Source organism: Mus caroli, unplaced genomic scaffold (genome assembly GCF_978045245.1).
Source record: "Mus caroli unplaced genomic scaffold, Mus_caroli_1 scaffold_1, whole genome shotgun sequence".
In the NCBI taxonomy this organism is placed as follows: Eukaryota; Metazoa; Chordata; class Mammalia; order Rodentia; family Muridae; genus Mus; species Mus caroli.
The window spans coordinates 4,209,220-4,227,500 of NW_028227256.1; the positions used below are offsets into that span (position 1 = coordinate 4,209,220).

An 18,281-nucleotide genomic window follows, 5' to 3' on the forward strand; every position below is an offset into this window, starting at 1 on the left:
GGAGCCAGACAGAGATGGACCTTCACAAGCACCTTTTTTTTTTTTTTTCCCAGAGACATATTGCCCAGGCTGGCCTCATACTCCTGGTGATCTACCTGATGGCAAGCAGGTGCAACTATATCTTGTTAAATATGCCACAACTTGAGGGCTGTGGTTGAACACCTCAGTAAGAAGCTAGCCGAGGGCCTGAGCTCCAGTCTTCGGAGACGTGCTTTGGCTGATTGGGTGATTTGTGTGGCTAGAATTTGCCAGGAATTGACCTGTGCTAGTAGCAGAAACAGTTGTTCATACACTTAATTTGTTCATACACTTGATAGGGGAGGTTGGAGGGGAAACTCAGGGGTTTTGATGCATTGTGGAAGTCTGGTATTTGGAAGGCTTACCAAGTCTGCTGCCCTATCCAGTAAGCAAAGCCCTTTGCCACCTGCAATATCTTCAGTGCCGTCTGCTGAACATTAACTACTAGTTGACATTAATGTATAGTGCATTTTCACTTTGGCTAATCCAGTGGTTCTCAACCTTCCTAATGCTGTGACCCTTTAATATAATTCCTCATTATTGTGGTGACCCCAGCCATAAAGTTATTTTCATTGCTATTTCATAATTATAATTTTGCTACTGTTATGAATCATAATGGAAATACTTTTGGAGATAGAGGTTTGCCAAAGGGGTTACAATCCATAGCATGAGAGCCAGTAGTGGAATCCCTGGTAGAATGAGGTAACATGCCCTTCCTTGCTCTAGGCTCTCCTTGAAACATGTCTCTATAGCTTTTGTACCCTTTGCTTTTCGGTACGACTATGCCAGACTCCTTTTGATTTAGAGAACAGTTTCTCCTTTGTATTAGGTTCTTCCCATTTACCTGATTCACAGCTTATTTCCTGTTTGTCCCCTGTATAGCCACACATAAAAATGTAAAAATAGCCATAGTATTAGGGCATTACTTTATCTTTTCCCCACACCAGTAAGATTAAAGGCTTTCCCTGTAGCATTAGAAGGTACTACACTCATCCTTGACTGACTTCTTTTTTTAAAAAGATTTATTTATGTATATGAGTACACTCTTGCTCTCTTCAGACAGGCCAGAAGAGGGCATAGGATCCCATTACATATGGTTGTGAGCTATCATATAATTGCTGAGAGTTGAACTCAGGACCTTTGGAAGAGCAGCCAGTGCTCTTAACCACTGAGTCATCTCTCTAGTCCCCATCCCCACCCCCCTTGAATGACTTTTAACAAAAGGTATTTTGTTGTATTATAAGCAGCCCTAGAAATCATTTCATTTTCCAATACCACGTTTTGTGGCTTTTATTTTGCAATGAATTGAAGAGAAATCCAATATGTTGGTGCTGGTTGATTCTGTTAGTGTGACCTTGAGGGAGTAGTTTCATCTGGAGAGATGGGAAGCTAGACAATTGTGCTTAAGACATTTAGTATATATGTAAGGGTGTTTGCCTGACTGTGCACCAGGTGTGTGCCTGCAGAGGCCAGAAGAGGGTGTCAGACATGCTAGAACGGTAGTTACAGATGGTTGTGAGCCATCATGTGAGTGCTGAGAATTGAGCATAGTCCTCAGGGAAGGCAGCAAATGTCTACAGCCTCCAAGACCTCTCTCCAGTCCCTGTTATATTTTTTCCCTTTGTGATTATTTTTCTTGATCTGCTTTTCACAGATGTTAAAGTGTTCTTTTGGTTTGTACAAACAGAGAAGTAAATGGTTCATAGCTTTGCAGTTGATTTCAAAGGTCAAGAGAGCAGCTTCAAATATCAATAATGATTATTTTTTATTTAGTCACACTTTATTGATATTGTCATGACAGTTCAGCAACAAAGAATTCATGTGCCATATATAAAAAGCTCTTGTTACATTAAGGTGAAAGGAAGGACTCAGAGTAGAGTATACTTGTTTTTTTTTTTTTTTTCCTGAACACATTTTAAATCTGTTCACGGTTCCAGCTTTTTGTATTGTTTATGCTTAGGGTAATTTATCAAACTGCAATATTGCTCTTCTGTGAAATAGTTTGGATTTCTTTTCTCTTTGTGGCTAAGTGTATCTTTCTGTGTACTTTTTGATGATAATAAAACAATAATAATAAATCATCTACTTGTTACTGTCTGTAATTCCAACGCCACGGAATCCAGTGTCCTCTAGGTACCTCATGGCAGATAAACAGATACATACACATACACATAAACAAAAATAAATCTTAAATAACATACAGTTTGTATTATCATCAAATACCAAGTTAATTTGATGTTTTTGGCAAGCCAGTAGTGAAACAACATAGTCTTTGCAATCCTTGATAATTCTTAACTATTTGCCTATATCAGAGAGAAAAAGTTTCCTCTCGTAGTACAGTTGCCACCAAACTCAAAGTAGCCTTAGTCCAGGATGCCAGGGACAGTAGCTGTCTGGGCTTGTGAAGTGTTCTTTGTTTATCTCTTCAAACACTGTGTTCTTTGGACTACATTCTCTTTTGCACCAGGACTGGGCAGGCTTTGTCTCCTTTTTTGCAGAAAAGGAGCAGCTAGGAGCAGTAATTGACTCCTCCTTCCAGGGTGCTAAGGGGGAAGGAAAATGAGTCAGTGCTCATTCTCTTCTCCTCCCACCCAGCTACATCTGTCTGCCATCTGTCTACTTGCCACCTACTTTGGCTTGTTAACACTTAACCCTCTGTAAGACATCCCCAAGCAGCCCGGAGATACCTGCATGTTGTCTGGACCCTCTATAGCAAATGAATTTAGTCCCCAGGTCTTAATTTTGGAAGGATTGCAAGATTTCCCAAATCCTTTCAGGTGAGAATGTGTGAGCAGGAGTGTTGTTTCCTACCTCACCTGCGCCCATAGGCGCACACTAGAGAAAATGCTGAAGAGTAAGTCAGCATTTCGTGACTTGTGAGGGAGTGATGACTTTTTTTTTTCTTTTCTTTCTTTCTTTTTTAAAATAAAGGTTTATTTATTATTATATCTAAGTACACTGTAGCTGTCTTCAGATGCACCAGAAGAGGGTGTCAGATCTCATTACGGAGTGGTTGCTGGGATTTGAACTCAGGACCTTCAGAAGAACAGTCGGTGCTCTTAACCTCTGAGCCATCTCTCCAGCCCTTTTGTATCAGACATAACTGCTGAGTGCTTAAACTCTTCAGTCTTTTATTGTCACTCCTTTAGTTAGCTCTGTGCATTTTCTTTGTTTTTATTGTTTAACAGAGAATGTGAACACTTCCTAAAATGTTTTCTCCTCCATTGTTTTCTTCTCCAAGGAAGAGAAAAATGGTCGGAGGGGACAGTACAAGTTGTGACCAAAGTAATAGACATATTGAGGTGTGGGCACCTGTGCAGAGGAGACTCCACTGTGATAGCCAATGGGACACTGGGAAATTAGAGCTAGGCGGGTCTTGGGAAGCAGTTCCTTATTCACAGGTGTGGGAAAATGGCACTCTGAACACTGGCGAGTTCCCACTGCCCACAGCCAGACAGGTGTAGCTTTTGATGTGTATTTGATACATTTTCCTTTGAGATGATTAGCTCAGAGTTAACAAATGACACTTAAATAGTACTACTTTTTAATACTGTTCAAATTAGAAGATTACTACTGAAACATCAAAATAGTTACTTTAATACAGACTGCATGAGCTTTGGTGTCATCACTTCATGGCCCCACTATCTGGCATTCAGACTTTCATGGCCTGCTGTGTATATGTGTGGTGGAGCATGATGCCTTTGGACTTTGAGAGAATATTTGATGGTATGAAAAATATATTTGATTAAGTGGAAATCCTAAAGTTGTTATTGGGGTGATTTGGGTTCCCTCTTGGGAGTCTTAGTTTTGCTAATAAGAACTTAAAAATGCTCTTGGAAGCTTGTGGACCATCTTATTAGTGTTTGAGGAAAAATAACAGGGCAGATATGCTGCAAATGCTGCAGCAGTGGAGAAGAGGGAGGTAGAGAAAGGAAGAGGGAATGTTGTGGTGTTTTGAGTTAGGGTCCAAGAAAGCAGAGATGGAATGTTCTGTAAGTTGCATAGCAGGAGCGGGGAGTGTGAAGTCCAGAATGTCAGGATGGCATCTTTGGGGGGGGGGGGTTTAGAAAAAGATCTAGAAAGAAAGAGAAGGAAAAATTATGCTTTCTGGATTTAGAACTCAAAACATAGGCAAGCTTATCAGTGAAAATGGCATCGTATGGGCTTTGGGGAGTTGAAGTTTGTTTCATTAAGAGGATAGTCACCGTCCCCGATATATGTTATCTCCTTGACATGTCTTCAGGTGAACCATCTCTTTTGGAGGTGGGGTGGTGGTGGACTCCTGGCCTGGTGATTGACAGGCTCAATCACAATTTTTCTTTTTCTCTTAACCCCCACCACACCTGCCCCTTCTCTCTTTCTTTGTTTTGTTCTTGGTATTTTTTTGTTTTGTTTTGTTTTTGAGACAGGGTTTCTCTGTATCTCTCCATGTCCTGGAGTGAGTCCTGCTCACTTTGTAGACTGGGCTGTCCTTGCAGCTGTCTCTGCCTCCCGAGTGCTGGGATTAAGGGTCTTTGCTACCATACATAGACTATTGGATTAATTCTTAAGGAAGGAGACATTACTATATAATGCCCAAGTCCTACGAGGAGGAAGGAGGGACATCATTAATGGTCTCCAAGACTACTAATCCCTGTTCAGCTCCCTGTCAGTATAAACAGTGCATTACCAATACTGTGTTTAAAAAGCATATAGAACCAGAATTGTGCAGCAGGTAAAGAAAGTGCAAGCTTTCATGGCAAGCTTCAAGATGCTGGAATCCGTGGGTTGACGGAGAGAGCCAGCTCCAGAGAGTTGTCCTCTGTTCTCCCAAGCAACAGATTGTGCTATCCCCCACTCCAATAATAATAATAATAATAATAATAATAATAATAATAATAAAAAGTCAATCTTTTAAAACCATGTAGATGCTTAGAAAGTTAATAGAAGTGGCTCTGAATACGGGTGTTTTTATAGTGTTCACTTTACTGAAGTAGTGCTCTTAGAATCAAACCTGTCAATATTCTGAAGATGTTTACAGTAACTCTTAGGGAAATGTATAATAATTCACATGAATATAATAATGAAAAAACTTTTTTGAAGTTCCATGTGGTTTCTTTACTGATTTCTTTTTGCCCTAGACTCTTCTAAATGTATACTTTTTCCTTAAGAAGTTATTCCCCAGCCTGGCATTGGTGGCGCACACCTTTAATCCCAGCATTTGGGAGGCAGAGGCAGGTGGATTTCTGAGTTCGAGGCCAGCCTGGTCTACAAAGTGAGTTCCAGGACAGCCAGGGCTACACAGAGGAAACCCTGTTTCAAAAAACAAAACAAAACAAAAATTTATTCCCCACATGCCTTTATTGTGTCTCTTGTAGTTTCTCTATGTGACCGCTTCAGCTTGTCAGTTTTGTTCCATTACTTCATGTCAACCCTTTAGGAGCTAAAGACATATAGCCTGGAGTTCTGGCTTCTTCCTGTTCATACTCTCGGACACATACTAGGTATTTACTTCATTGTTAATGGCTTGTGCTTCTGGCTTTTCTCTAGTCGTTATTTTTGGACAGCATTTCCATGTGTGGTCATCGATGAGGTTTCAGTTTTCAGTGGCCCTCCTTAGCTCTCCCTTTCTCCAGTGTTCAGAGAAGACTCTCCAAACCAACTGCTTAGTTTCCAGGTTTTACTACAAAGACAGCGTGATCGCTGACCTACCAAGGAATATATTGAAATTATTTTCCTTGTCTTTGGTTCTGTTTTTTTTTTTAACATTTTTATTTACTAATTATGCATGTTTGTGTAGTTGTCACGCTTTGAGTGTGAAATGTCCACCACAGCATGTGCCTAGACATTTGATCTGTAGTTAGTGATGCTGTTTTCAGACTTTGGAGCCTATAGGAGGTGGAGCCTACATGGAGGATGTGGGTTCTTGGAAATGGGGTAGATTTTAGGGATCATAGCTTGACCTGCTTGACTTCCCCTAGTTCCCCTCAGCTTCCTGTCAGACCAGTGCAGGTAGCTTCCTTTTGCCCCTGGAGCCATGGCCTCCAGCTGCTCAGGTGTCTTGACTTCCCTGGCCTGGAGTCTTCAAACCATGTAGCTATTTGGTTATAGCACTAAGAAAAGAAACTTAATATCAGAGTTATATGTTATATGACATTTTAATGTCATTTTGATATTTGTAATATGGTGTGATAAAACCAGGCCACTTATAGGGTACTTTGGCTACTTAGTAAATCTCACTTCATTTATTAGTAGAGAGTGGATGTTCATTATTTTATGATTCTCTCCCCCACCCCTGTGTGAGTGTGTGTGTGTGTGTGTGTGTGTGTGTGTAGTCAGAGTAGGCAGAGGATTGCCTTTTGGCAGTCTTGTTTTTGCTGTGCTGTGTGGCTGTGGGCTAGTCAGGGTGTTTCTGGGTGATTTTCCACCATCTGTGTCCTACAATGTTGTAGGAGTGCTGGGGTCACAGATATGCATTGCCCCTTCTGGCTTTCCCCATGGAGTCTAGAGATTGAACTGAACTTATTAAGCTTGCATGGCAAGCTCTTTACCAGCTGAGCCATCTCACTGGCCCACATGTACTATATGTATGTGATAATACATACCATTTTATGCAGTAGGCATTACCTTGCATTCTCTATCAAATCCATTGTTGAACATTTCCCCTTTCCCCATGTCCCTTCTCCTTAGCTTCTAGTAATAACCATTGAGCTGATTTAGATTCCACATAAAGACCTTGCAGCATTTCTTTTGCTTTGTCTGTCTCTCTCACATTGCACAATGTCCTCCAAGTTACATGTTGTAATAACATGTGGCCGAACAGTATTTCATTATGTATTATATGACCTTTTACTTTTTTTTCTTTTTGAAATAAGGTCTCATGTAGCCCAGGTTGCCCTCAACTTGCTAAGTAGTTGAGGATAGCTATGAACTTTCTGATCATTCTGCCTCTACCTCCTAAATGCTGGCATTACTGCTATGAACCACCACACTCAGGTGGACACATTTTGCTTATCAGTTACCTGATGAGGAATCCCATGTTGACCCACATCTTACAGATTTTGAATACTATAGCAGTGGTTGTGAGCATGCAGATACTTATTTAGTATACTGACTGTAGCTCTTTTGAATATATATCTATAAGTGGGATTACAGGATCATTTGATATTTTTTTCAGTTTTATAAAGATCCACTGCACACTTTCTGTAATGGCTGTATTAAGATTTCTACCAGCAATATTAGTAGGTCCTATTTCTGCATACACTCATCAACATTTTCTATCTTTTTCTCCTTTTAGAAAACATAGTCACTCTAACAGAGCTGATATCTTCCTGTATATGTATGTATATTTCTGTGCACACACATATATATGTGTGTATCTGTGTTTTTGAAGTAGGGTCTTGCCATGTAGCCATGAAAGGAGAACCAGAACCATCAAAGACAAGGAAAATAATTCCAATGTATTACTTGGTAGGACAGCAGTCACACTGTCTTTGTAGTAAATACTAGAAACTCAGCAGTTGGTTTGGTTTGGAAAATCTTCTCTGCACACTGGAGAAGGGGAGAGGCAAGGAAGGCCACTGAACTTGCCTTGTGAGTTGAACATTGACCGTGAACTTGTGACCACTCCACATCAACCTCCCTAGTGAAGAGATTACAGGTATATCACTGTAAATGGCCTTATGGTGATTTTTTATTTGATTTTTTTCCCCTTGAGATAGTCATGTACAGATTGGACATATTGTGTGTTCTTCCAAGAAGGCTCATTAATAGTCTCTCATCAGATCACTGGTTTCAAATATTTTCTGTGTGTCAGTTGTCTTTTCATTATTGCTTCCTTTGTTCTGCAGAACTTTTAGTTTGATGTAGCCTCAGCCATTTCATATGTATGTTGTCTAGGAGTCATGTCTTGTAAATGTGTTTCCAGATGAATTTTTTATCTTTTTCCACCCTTCCATTTCTCCCTCTTGCTTCGGCCCCACTCGCTCAGGGCCCCTGATGAATGTTGAAGTGTCAAACATTTCTCCCTGTTGCTTGCTTGCCCTCTCCCTTACTTCCCATCCCTTCTCCCATCCTTCCATTAAGTCTTACTGTGTAGACTCAGTAACTGGAAACATTAGCTATGTAGACCAGGCTGGATCAAACTTGCAGTAATCCTCCTGCCTCTGTTCTGAGTGCTGGGATTGTAGTTGTGAACCATTATGCTCTGCTCCTCCATTTTCTTCCAGTAGTTTTATGGTTTGTCAGTCTCCATGTTTAAGTCATTGATTTTAATTTTCACTTACTGTGCATGTCCCCGTGTGCATGTGCCTCATGCGTGTACAGGTGATTCTTCGGAGGCCACATGGGGGTGTTAGTTCCTCTGGAGCTAGAATAACAAGAGGTTGTTAGCCACGTGGATGCTTGAACAGAACTCAGCTCCTCTGCAGGAGCAGCAAGCACTCTTAATTGTGGAACAATCTTGTCTAAATCCAGCCCTTTATAGCTAGTTTTTTTTTAAAGATTTATTTATATTTATTATATGTAAGTACACTGTAGCTGCCTTCAGACACTCCAGAAGAGGGCGTCAGATCTCGTTACGGATGGTTGTGAATAGCTAAATTTTTAATCCATTTAGAATGTAGTGTGAAATAAGGGCCTCATTGCAGTTTTTGTGTGGATACCCAATTTTCCCAACACCATTTACTGAAGAGATTGCACTTTCTCCAGTGTGATGGTGTGGCTATCACTTGTATTCCTTGACAATTGACAGTAGTGAGTTGTGGTGGTGGAAGGTGAATGCCCTCTTGTGTTACAGCTCTTGTGCAGCTCTAGAGTTGTGGGACTCTCACATCTACATGTATGCACAGGCCATGGATGATAGCATTATGTAGCTCATAGCAACTGTAGCAGTCAAGGCCTGTGGTCCTCCTCTTTTTAAGGCTGTCTGTCCTTTTAACCTCAGCTTTGCATGCTGTTCCTCTTGTTCCTGTTATAGCCCTTTCTGCACTTTGCAGCTGCCTCTTTTCAGATGTTAGGTAACCTGCTTAATGCTTCATTGTACTGTTGCTCTGCTATCTGAGATGCTGCTTTCTCCCTCTCTCTCCAATTTTATTCTTCTTTCAAATATTACATTCCAAATGCAGTTTTCCCTCCCCCTTTTCCTAGTCTCCCCCTCCCACCTCCTCTCTATCCCAGACCCACTCCCCTACCCCTATACCCCTCTGCCTCCCCTCAGAAAGAAGCAGGCCTCCCAGGGACATCAAGCAAACATGGCATAACAAGCTATATTAAGACCTGGCATATATATACATCAAGGCTGGACAAGGCAAACCAGTAGGAGGAGAAGGGTTAGAGTCAGCAGGCAGAAGAGTCAGAATAGCTCCCACTTCCACAGTTAGTATTCCCACAAGGACACCAAGCTATTTAATTATAACATATGCAGAGGACCTAGCTGCAGGCTCCTTCACTGTGAGCCCCCAAGAATCCTGATCAGTTGGTTCTGTGGGGTATGCTCTTGAGGTGTCCCTGACCTTTCTGACCTTCCTCCCCTTCTTCCATAGGACTCCACTAAGCCCTGCCTAACGTTTGGCTATGGGACTCTGCTTTGCTTCCATCAGTTGCGAGATGAAGTTGCTGTGGTTTCTCTGAGGACAATTATGCTAGGCTCGGTTTCCAGAACACTGCAGACAGGACAAATTGTAGGTCAAAGACTCTGGCTGGTGTCTCAATCCTTTTACTTGAGGCCTTGCCTAGTTACAGAAGATAGATGCTGCTTGCTTGTTTGCTTTCCCTCTCTCTCTCTCTCTTCCTTTCTTTCTTTCTTTCTCTTTCAAAATTTTTATTTATTTTATGTATGTGAGCATACTGTCACTGTTTTCAGACACACGAGGGCATTGGATCCCATTATAGATGGTTGTAAGCCACCATGTAGTTGCTGAGGAATTGAATTCAGGACCTCTGGAAGAGCAGCCAGTGTTCTTAACGGTTAGCTGAGCTATCTCTGCAGTTCTGATTTCACTTTCTTTATACCAGCTCCCACACTGCTAACAAAGTAGGTAAAAAGAGGCCCCTGAAGAGCAATCTGTTACAATGCCTCATGTTGCAACAGGAGGGCAGCTCCCAGCCAACTGAGTCAGCCTGAGTGACTTGCAGTCAGAGGAAGGGTGCTTGCACTGCTTACTGCAAACTTCACATGCAAATGAGGCTTTGTGTTCCTATTTTCAGCAGCAGTGGTATTAACCCTTTTGCTAGGTCATCAGAAGTGCTTTCACTCAGGCCTACGTAGGAACGGCTGTAAGATTCTAGAGTTCTCCAAGGTTTATGTTAGCACAAAGTCTAGTATAAGCTGTTTGAAACAGTGCTGGCTTGAGGTTTGCATATCCAAGAGCTCTAGTAGTATTTTGTATGGTGTGGTGGCTAGAGTGAGAGTGGCCTTTATAGGTTCCTATGTTAGAATGCTGGGTTCTCGGTGAATGGAACTGTTGGGAATGATTAGGAGGAGGGAGGAGGTGTGTCACTGAGAGTAGGTTTTGAGGTTTCAAAGCCTATGCCAGGCCCAGTCTGTCTCTACCCCCACAACGGCCTGATATGTTCTCAGTGCTTCAGTACTATGCTTGCCTGCTATTCTGCTCCATGCCTGGATGTTCATGGACTAACTTTGAAACTGTAAACAAGCACCCAATTAAATGCTTTATTTTATAAGTTTCCTTGGTTATGTTATCTCCTCATAGCAGTAGGAAAGTAAGACAGCTTTCTAAAGGCATACATGATGTGTTCAGATAGTTTGTGTTGGCATAAAGGTAACAATCCATCAGACTGATTGATAGTCTTCTAGAAGCTCAAGCAGCCAGTGGCTACCAGTTAGAGTCTGATTGTTCCATGCCGCAGAGTCTTTGCATATTTACAGACAAGTGAACACCAGGAATACTTTGAATAAAAACGGAATTTAATATTGGCATGAATAGTAATTGTGCTTACTATTACAGGTGCTTACCACCTGTTTAATGTCCCAGGGAGAGGTGGTTGTCCCTCACCTACTAGTTTCATATAGGGGTAAATCTATTTATAGTGTTATTGGAGTTAAGCTTAGTGTGTGTGCTGTTACAGTGCAGGAAGCCAGGGTTGACCACAGATCCTTAATAGGCCAATTAAGAGCCAAGTTAATAGTGAAAAACAGGAAGAGAGGATTTGTTCAGTATAGCCACAGAGGGAAGAGGGACATTGAGATCCAGTGACTTCCTATATAGTCTGTCTTCATGTCTTAACATGTGGGTAAAGTTTATACACCATCATTAAGCAGTGTGGTCCATTTGAGATCAACTCCCCCATCCTGCCTCTGCCTACTCAAGTGCAGGGACCTGGGCCACTAGATATCTCTTCCCTTATGGGGATCCTGAGCCATCCAGGGGATTTGAAAGAGGAATTTATGCATGTTGGGCCTGAAGAGCTCTGACCTTAAGCTTTATCTCACCCTTTTTTTCCTCTTCTTACCTCTTTCAGTTTTGAGGAAAGATCTCATATAGTCCAGGATGGCCTTGAGCTTACTGTGTAATCAGAGATGATTGTAGCTTCTGACTCAATTCTATTCTCCATATGTTGGAATTACAGGTGTATACTACATTTCCTGGCTCCTTTTAAAGATAAGATCGCCCATTTTGACCTTGAATTTAATCAGTAGTCCTGGGTAGCCCAAGCAAATCCAATTTCAATCATGTGCTCCATCCCCTTTAGTAACATGGTTTATGGCCTGCACCGGGTTCTGATTTTTCAGTTTGTTTGTCCCTCCCTCCCTCCCTCTCTCCCTCCCTCCCTCCCTCCCTCCCTTCCTTCCTTCCTTTGACAGTTTCTTTGTGTATCTGACTGTCCTGGAAATCACTTTGTTGCTACTACAGGCTGGCCTCAAACTCGAAAGATCTACCTGAGCCAGGCGGTGGTGGCACACGCCTTTAATCCCAGCACTTGGGAGGCAGAGGCAGGCGGATTTCTGAGTTCGAGGCCAGCCTGGTCTACAAAGTGAGTTCCAGGACAGCCAGGGCTATACAGAGAAACCCTGTATCGAAAAACCAAAAAAAAGAGAGAGATCCACCTGCCTTTGCCTCCTGGACGTTACTGCTGGACACGTGCCACTACCACCTGGCTTCAATTTCAATTTTTGAAGAACCTGAAAAAAATTCTTCTTGAGTTCTCTGTGGGTTGTTTGGGAACATTTAATGTTTCATTTCAAGTACTTGTGAATATTCCAGAATTTCTCTTGCCAACAGAGTTTGCATTTACTCCATTATGCTAAAAACATACTTCATATGACTTTTCTGATCCTCATGAGTACTGGCATTACAGGCATGCACCAACAGGTCTGGCTATTTGTTCTCTTTTGGTTACTAACTGCTTGGAGTATTTTTTTCCAGCCATTGATTCCTTCCCAGTTATGTCCTTAGTGCTGAAGTGAGTATCTCTGTAAAATCTTATGATGGTGTTAAGTGATGAATTTACATGAGGTGAAGGAAGATAAATGTAAGCATTTGGATGTGACCTTTGGTTAATACACCAGGGTTTTTCTAATACTAGTGTTTTGGGCCATCAGAGTCATACCAGGTGGTGGCCCACGCCTTTAATCCCAGCACTTGGGAGGCAGAGGCAGAGGCAGAGGCAGAGGCAGGTGGGTTTCTGAGTTTGAGGCCAGCCTACTCTACAGAGTGAGTTCCAGGACAGCCAGGGCTACACAGAGAAACCCTGTCTCGAAAAAACCAAAAAAACCAACCAACTAACCAAACAAACAAACAAACAAAAAAAAACAAAAACAAAAACAAAACCCAAAATAAAACAAAACCAAAAAAAAAAAAAAAAAAAAAAAGAGTCATGCCAGATACAGATACAGTGTCAATAGCTGGGCAGAGGCAGGGCTAGGATAGACCATAGAAGGATTGGATTTCATCAGACTGTTTGGGAATTGGGATACAGGTTAAAACCTGTGAATTGCTTATTTCTGGAATTCTTCACTTAATAGTTTAGACCATCATTGATGTTAGGTAACAACAAATCATGGGAAAAGAAAGTACCCAAGTAGATAAAGGCGGATGTGCATTTCCCAGGTTCCCATGCAGCCTTTTGGTTCAGGTCTGATAATCTGCCTCTTACTAGAACATGAAGAAAGGAGCTTCTGCATGTCTAGTTGCCCTTTCATCCACCACCTTTTGTTTTCCTAATGCACTTTCCATCTCCTGAAGTGCTGGGGTCCAGGCCAGTTACTGTAGAGCTGTATGCAGATGGACCTACCCCTCGAACATTTTTGCACATGGAATTATCTTTACCTTGTTAAAAATCTCCTGACTAGCTCATTGTTGCCTTTAGTTGTTTTATTTTTATTTTTTTATTAGATGTGAATATCCTGGGTTTTGAGATAGTTTGAGAGCTCATGTCATATGTAAAAATTCTGATTTGTTTGGTTTTTCAGTAGAAGGTCCATAAATTTGGGGGGACCATTAAAAAGAGTCTGTGCCCCAAAAGTGAGGAAATTGCTGGTCTACAGTGAAAAATTGTTAAGGTGCCAGAAAGTGCCAGCTGTAGATAATTTCTGAAAAGTCTTATTCTTGTGATTGAGCACTTCAGCCAGCAGCAGTCCCTTCCCCAAGTATGCCTTTAAAGAAGCTGCCTTCAGTTTCACTTTTTCCAGGACCCATTTTGTGTACAGCACTCTATCCTTTAGTGCGTGCTTTCTTTCTTAAAGGTGAACATTCTGATGGCCTTCCTTCTTCATGGCTTATTGTAATGTTTAGTAATAAAACACTGTGAAGGTAAATAGTGCTAGCTGTTTATTTATTGTTCCTCGCCTCAACTCGTTCTAACCAAGAATGAACTGTGGGGCTAGAGATGTTCAGCATCCTACAGATAACAGCACTGGCTTCTCCGAGGAGTTTGGATTCCATAGAGGCTCACTGCCATCTGTAATTCCAGGTCCAGACCCTGCATACACAGACAGACTCAGACACACCTATACACATACAAATAAAAAATAAAATTTTTGTTGTCGTTGTTGAAAAAATGCTATAAAGTTTGTAGTAAATACAGCAGACTTTTGGTTGGTTGGTTACGATCATTTTGAACATGATGGATTTCCTGTAGGGTCAGTTTCCTCTTAAGTGTTGGAACTAATGCTAAGGAAATAATTTTTCCATCTAGCCAATTGTGGCTTTTAAATTACAGTCGAGCCGTGGTCCATTGACTCGAGTGGTCCATTGTCGGCACAGTGGGAAGCATGGTAGCACGTGGACAGACATGGTATTGGAGAGGTAGTTGAGAGTTCTATATCTGGATCAGCAGGCAGAAGGAAGAGAGAGTGAGCCACTGGACCTGGCTTGAGCATCTGAAACCTGAAAGCCCATCCCCAGCGACACACTTACACCTCCAACCAGGACACACCTCCCAATAGTGCCATTCCCTATGAGACTATGGGGACCATTTTTATTCAACTCACCACTGCATCGTTGAAGGAAGTCTAAGTGAACCATGATAGAGATTTTAACACATCATACTAAATATACTGTGTAAGTTGTATAATGTCATGAGTAGATTCAGTTAAAAGAAACACATGAATTAGTTTCTGAATGCCTGGGAAGGAAGAGAATGAAAAATGAAAAATATGTGTCTTCAGAGTCAACAAGGAATCCTTTCACCAGCTTACAGGGTTAGCTTACAAGGTTGTTCTCTTAAGTGTTGGAACTAATGCTAAGGAAATAATTTTTCCATCTAGTAAATTGTGACTTGTAAATTACAATCGAGCCGTTTGTTAAATGTCTATTTGTAATGCACACTATTCTTGTAAAATTGTTTAGCAAGTGCCATATTAGATACCAACAGAGACACCATTGTTCTCGCTTATGACGTTGATGTGCATTTAGCTATCATTTATTCAGACTCAGAGAGGATGGTCTATGCTTTACTTCTATCTCCCCTAGCTACACACACACACACACACACACACACACACACACACACACACAATGAACTTATATCACTCTTCCACAGAGGCTATGCTTTAGCGTATTAATGCAATGAAAAGATGTCAATCTGCTGTTAGCTTCCACAGTCTCATTCTGGAAACCTTTATATTTCCAGCATCTAGACATGCCAAATGCAAATGAGCATTTCAGGAGTTTTATTAGTTTTTATTTTGTGTGTGTGTTTGTTGTTCAAATACCAAAGTATCAAACTTGTTAGTGAAGCTTGTGTTCTCATTATTTATTATTACAAAATTTACCAAGCAAAGCATTCATTGTGTTTGTGCATGTACATGTATTAAATCACAAATGTGGCCTTTTAAATATGAGAGCCCAGGCTGGCCTTGAGCTCACCAACCTCCTGCCTTTGCTTTCTTAGTGCTGGAATTACAAGAATGCCATGTAATCATGCCTTTCTTATTTTGCTTTTGCATTTATATTACTGTTTAGGCAATATAAATATTAAATATGTAAAATGTATACCATGTAAAATTGTTAGCTTCTATAAATCAGGAATTTTAAGTCATTATACAGGATTATTTACTTTAAATGTGGCTAAGTACATCAGAGGAATTTTTTTTTTTTTTTTTTTTTTTTTTTTTTGAGTCAGAAAGACCTGATTCTAAGTTAAAGCAGTCTCACTCTTCAGACCGGCATAATCTGATGTGGCAGCTACCAGAGGTAGCTGTTAAGCATATGAAATTTGATGAAATTGACTAACTGAATTCTAAGTTCTGTGTACTTATGACCAGTTAACCTCTGGATATGTGACTCATGGTCACCATATAGACCAGTAGTAATTAACTTAAATTCTTAGCCCCAGTTTTCTAACTTCCATTGTTGTTACAAGAATTAAGTAATTAGTATATTTAAGTCATTTAACACTGTGACTGGAACAGAATGTATTCTTGGGAAATAGTAGTTAAATATTATAATACACATTAATTTAAACTTGTTTATTTTTTACTCTTTTCCAGGTTTAATTTATTTTTGGAAATCAAGTTCAATATTAAAAAGAAAGAGCACACATTATTGGAAGCCATTTCTACTAATTCGTTACATTTTAACTTATGATTTGATTTGAATACTGTCATGGGAGGAGCTGTGAGTGCTGGGGAAGATAATGATGACTTAATTGATAACCTTAAAGAAGCTCAGTACATCCGAACTGAAAGAGTAGAGCAAGCCTTCAGAGCCATTGACCGCGGAGATTACTATCTGGAAGGCTACAGAGACAATGCTTACAAAGACTTAGCCTGGAAGCACGGGAACATACACTTGTCAGCACCTTGCATTTATTCTGAAGTTATGGAAGCTTTGAAACTTCAACCAGGATTATCTTTTCTTAACCTGGGAAGTGGAACCGGATATTTAAGTACAATGGTGGGCTTAATTTTAGGTAATTTTATTTTTGTAAATTTCTCTTTATAAAGTGAGCTTAGTTTGCATGGCTCTTCTTGACCTACAGCATATTTGTAACTGTCTAGTATGTCTGAATGTGTTTGTTTAAAGCAGTATAGTGTTTGTTTAGGTGTGGGGACACTCGGTTGTAGTAATTTCCTCTTTCCTAGCCATGACCCTGATGGTTGGTCAACTCTTGCACTGTTCTGTCTAGTTACAGTATATACAGTAGTATCTCAGTACTTAAAATCAAACAACTGGGCCTAGGTCTGTAGTTCAGTTAGTGCACTTACCTAGCATGTATAAGTCCCTGGGTTTGACCTAACAACATACCATCACACTGGCAGGAGACTTAGAAACCAAAGTCATCCTTAATAACATACTAACTACAGAGTGAGTTTGAGACCAGCCTGGGATACATGACAGCCCCCCACCCCCAATACACATATACTGTCCCTCCACCAAAAAAAAAAAACCCTGGCAGACAAGAAGCTTAGAAGTACGTAAAGTGTTCTGTCTACTGATATAAGATTTTTGATTGTTTCTTATCAATGTCCCATTTTAAGTGGTAAGGGAATTGTGCCAGTCAGACAGCAAGAGACTGGGGAAAAGCATATTGCAGCATATTTTGAGTCTGTTGTACTGGGCATTGCTTTTGGTGTGAAACAGAGGCGGGATCAAAAGGGACCAAGATTTTTTTGCCTTTGAAGAGCTTAGGGGGTACTCAAAATGAGTGCTAGTATTGCATATAACACATAATCATATCTCCTCATGTCCAAATGAAAACAATAACCAGGCCATAATAACAAACGTGTAGCTTCCGGTGGCCATGGGTTACTGGGCTCCTGAAAGGAAAGCTGGGGCTTTATGGGATGGATGACGAGAGAAATAAAGAGCCAAGACAAAGTTTTCTGATCAAGGCCCAATGTTTACTTTTGAATCTGAGCTTATAAAATGGGGGAACCCATCTCCCATTGTTGCCTTGTCAGGATCTCATCAGGAAAACAGGTTCAGCCTCTCAGCATGGTAGTGGCATCTTGGAGGAAGCAGCAGATGTAGCAGGACAGTAGACCTTACCTAAGTTGGAAGACTCCATCCTAGGTGGGCTACCCAGCTGTGAAAAACACAGGGTCTGAATCAGCCTGCCAAGGCTGGGGGGAAGGGCATAGTTCCTCCGTTTTTATTAAAAATTAGCTAGACCAGAGCATAAGATTTACTTATGCTCCATGGTCCTGCCTGGGAATTATGGTGGCTCGCAGCCACATCTGTTTTAGGACTGAATCTATTGGACTCTCTCTTATCCTTCCTGGAGGTCACTTGCAGCTTGTTTGTGTTTATTTGCACAAACATGACCTTTTAGTGTTTATTATGAACAACCACGGCCTCTTGGCACATGCTTCCTTCTGTCTTAGGATGAAAAGAGCCATAGACTAGTGGCCTGTCCTTGACTACCGGCCCTTATAGCACACCTTTTTCCTATTCAGACCAAAGCCACAATATGCACTGAATGCATCTCTTCATAGCAATGAATAACTGCCATCTGAGCTTTGCTGAAGGTGGACCTGTATAGAGGTAACCAACCTGTTTAAAATACAAAGTCAAAAGTTAAAAGCAACAGAATTAAAGTTGTCTGGAGGATGTCCCAATTTTAGTTGTAAATTAGCAACATCAGACCACGGTCTGACCTCCGGGTGTGGGGGAGGTGGCTTTGAGAATCAACAGAAAAACTGTTACTTCTTAGAAAATAGTGGTAAAAAGCCAGGTAAGCTGGCTGATGGAGATGTTTAGCTATCTTCATAATTTAAATCTCCAATATTGGATTTATTTCTAGACCAGTCTCTGATTGAGTCAGAATAACTGGTCACATTAAAGGAAAAGAAGAGTCAGTTTTCACAGTCTCTATGTTCT

The 18,281-nt window shown here is 41.0% G+C and overlaps 1 protein-coding gene across 3 annotated transcripts in view; it reads left to right on the forward strand.

Annotated features, from left to right (window-relative positions):
* Pcmtd1 (protein-L-isoaspartate (D-aspartate) O-methyltransferase domain containing 1) overlaps positions 1 to 18,281 on the forward strand; it is an 83,258-nt gene that overhangs the window by 13,475 nt on the left and 51,502 nt on the right. For 2 of the 3 annotated variants that reach the window (XM_085835504.1, XM_085835506.1), the window contains exon 2: positions 15,950 to 16,371. The exons of the other annotated variant lie outside the window; for it this stretch is intronic. In XM_085835504.1, the coding sequence (XP_085691630.1) occupies positions 16,065 to 16,371 (307 nt within the window). In that variant the 5' untranslated portion in view covers positions 15,950 to 16,064. The remainder of the gene's footprint in view (positions 1 to 15,949; positions 16,372 to 18,281) is intronic. 3 annotated transcript variants of the gene reach the window in all.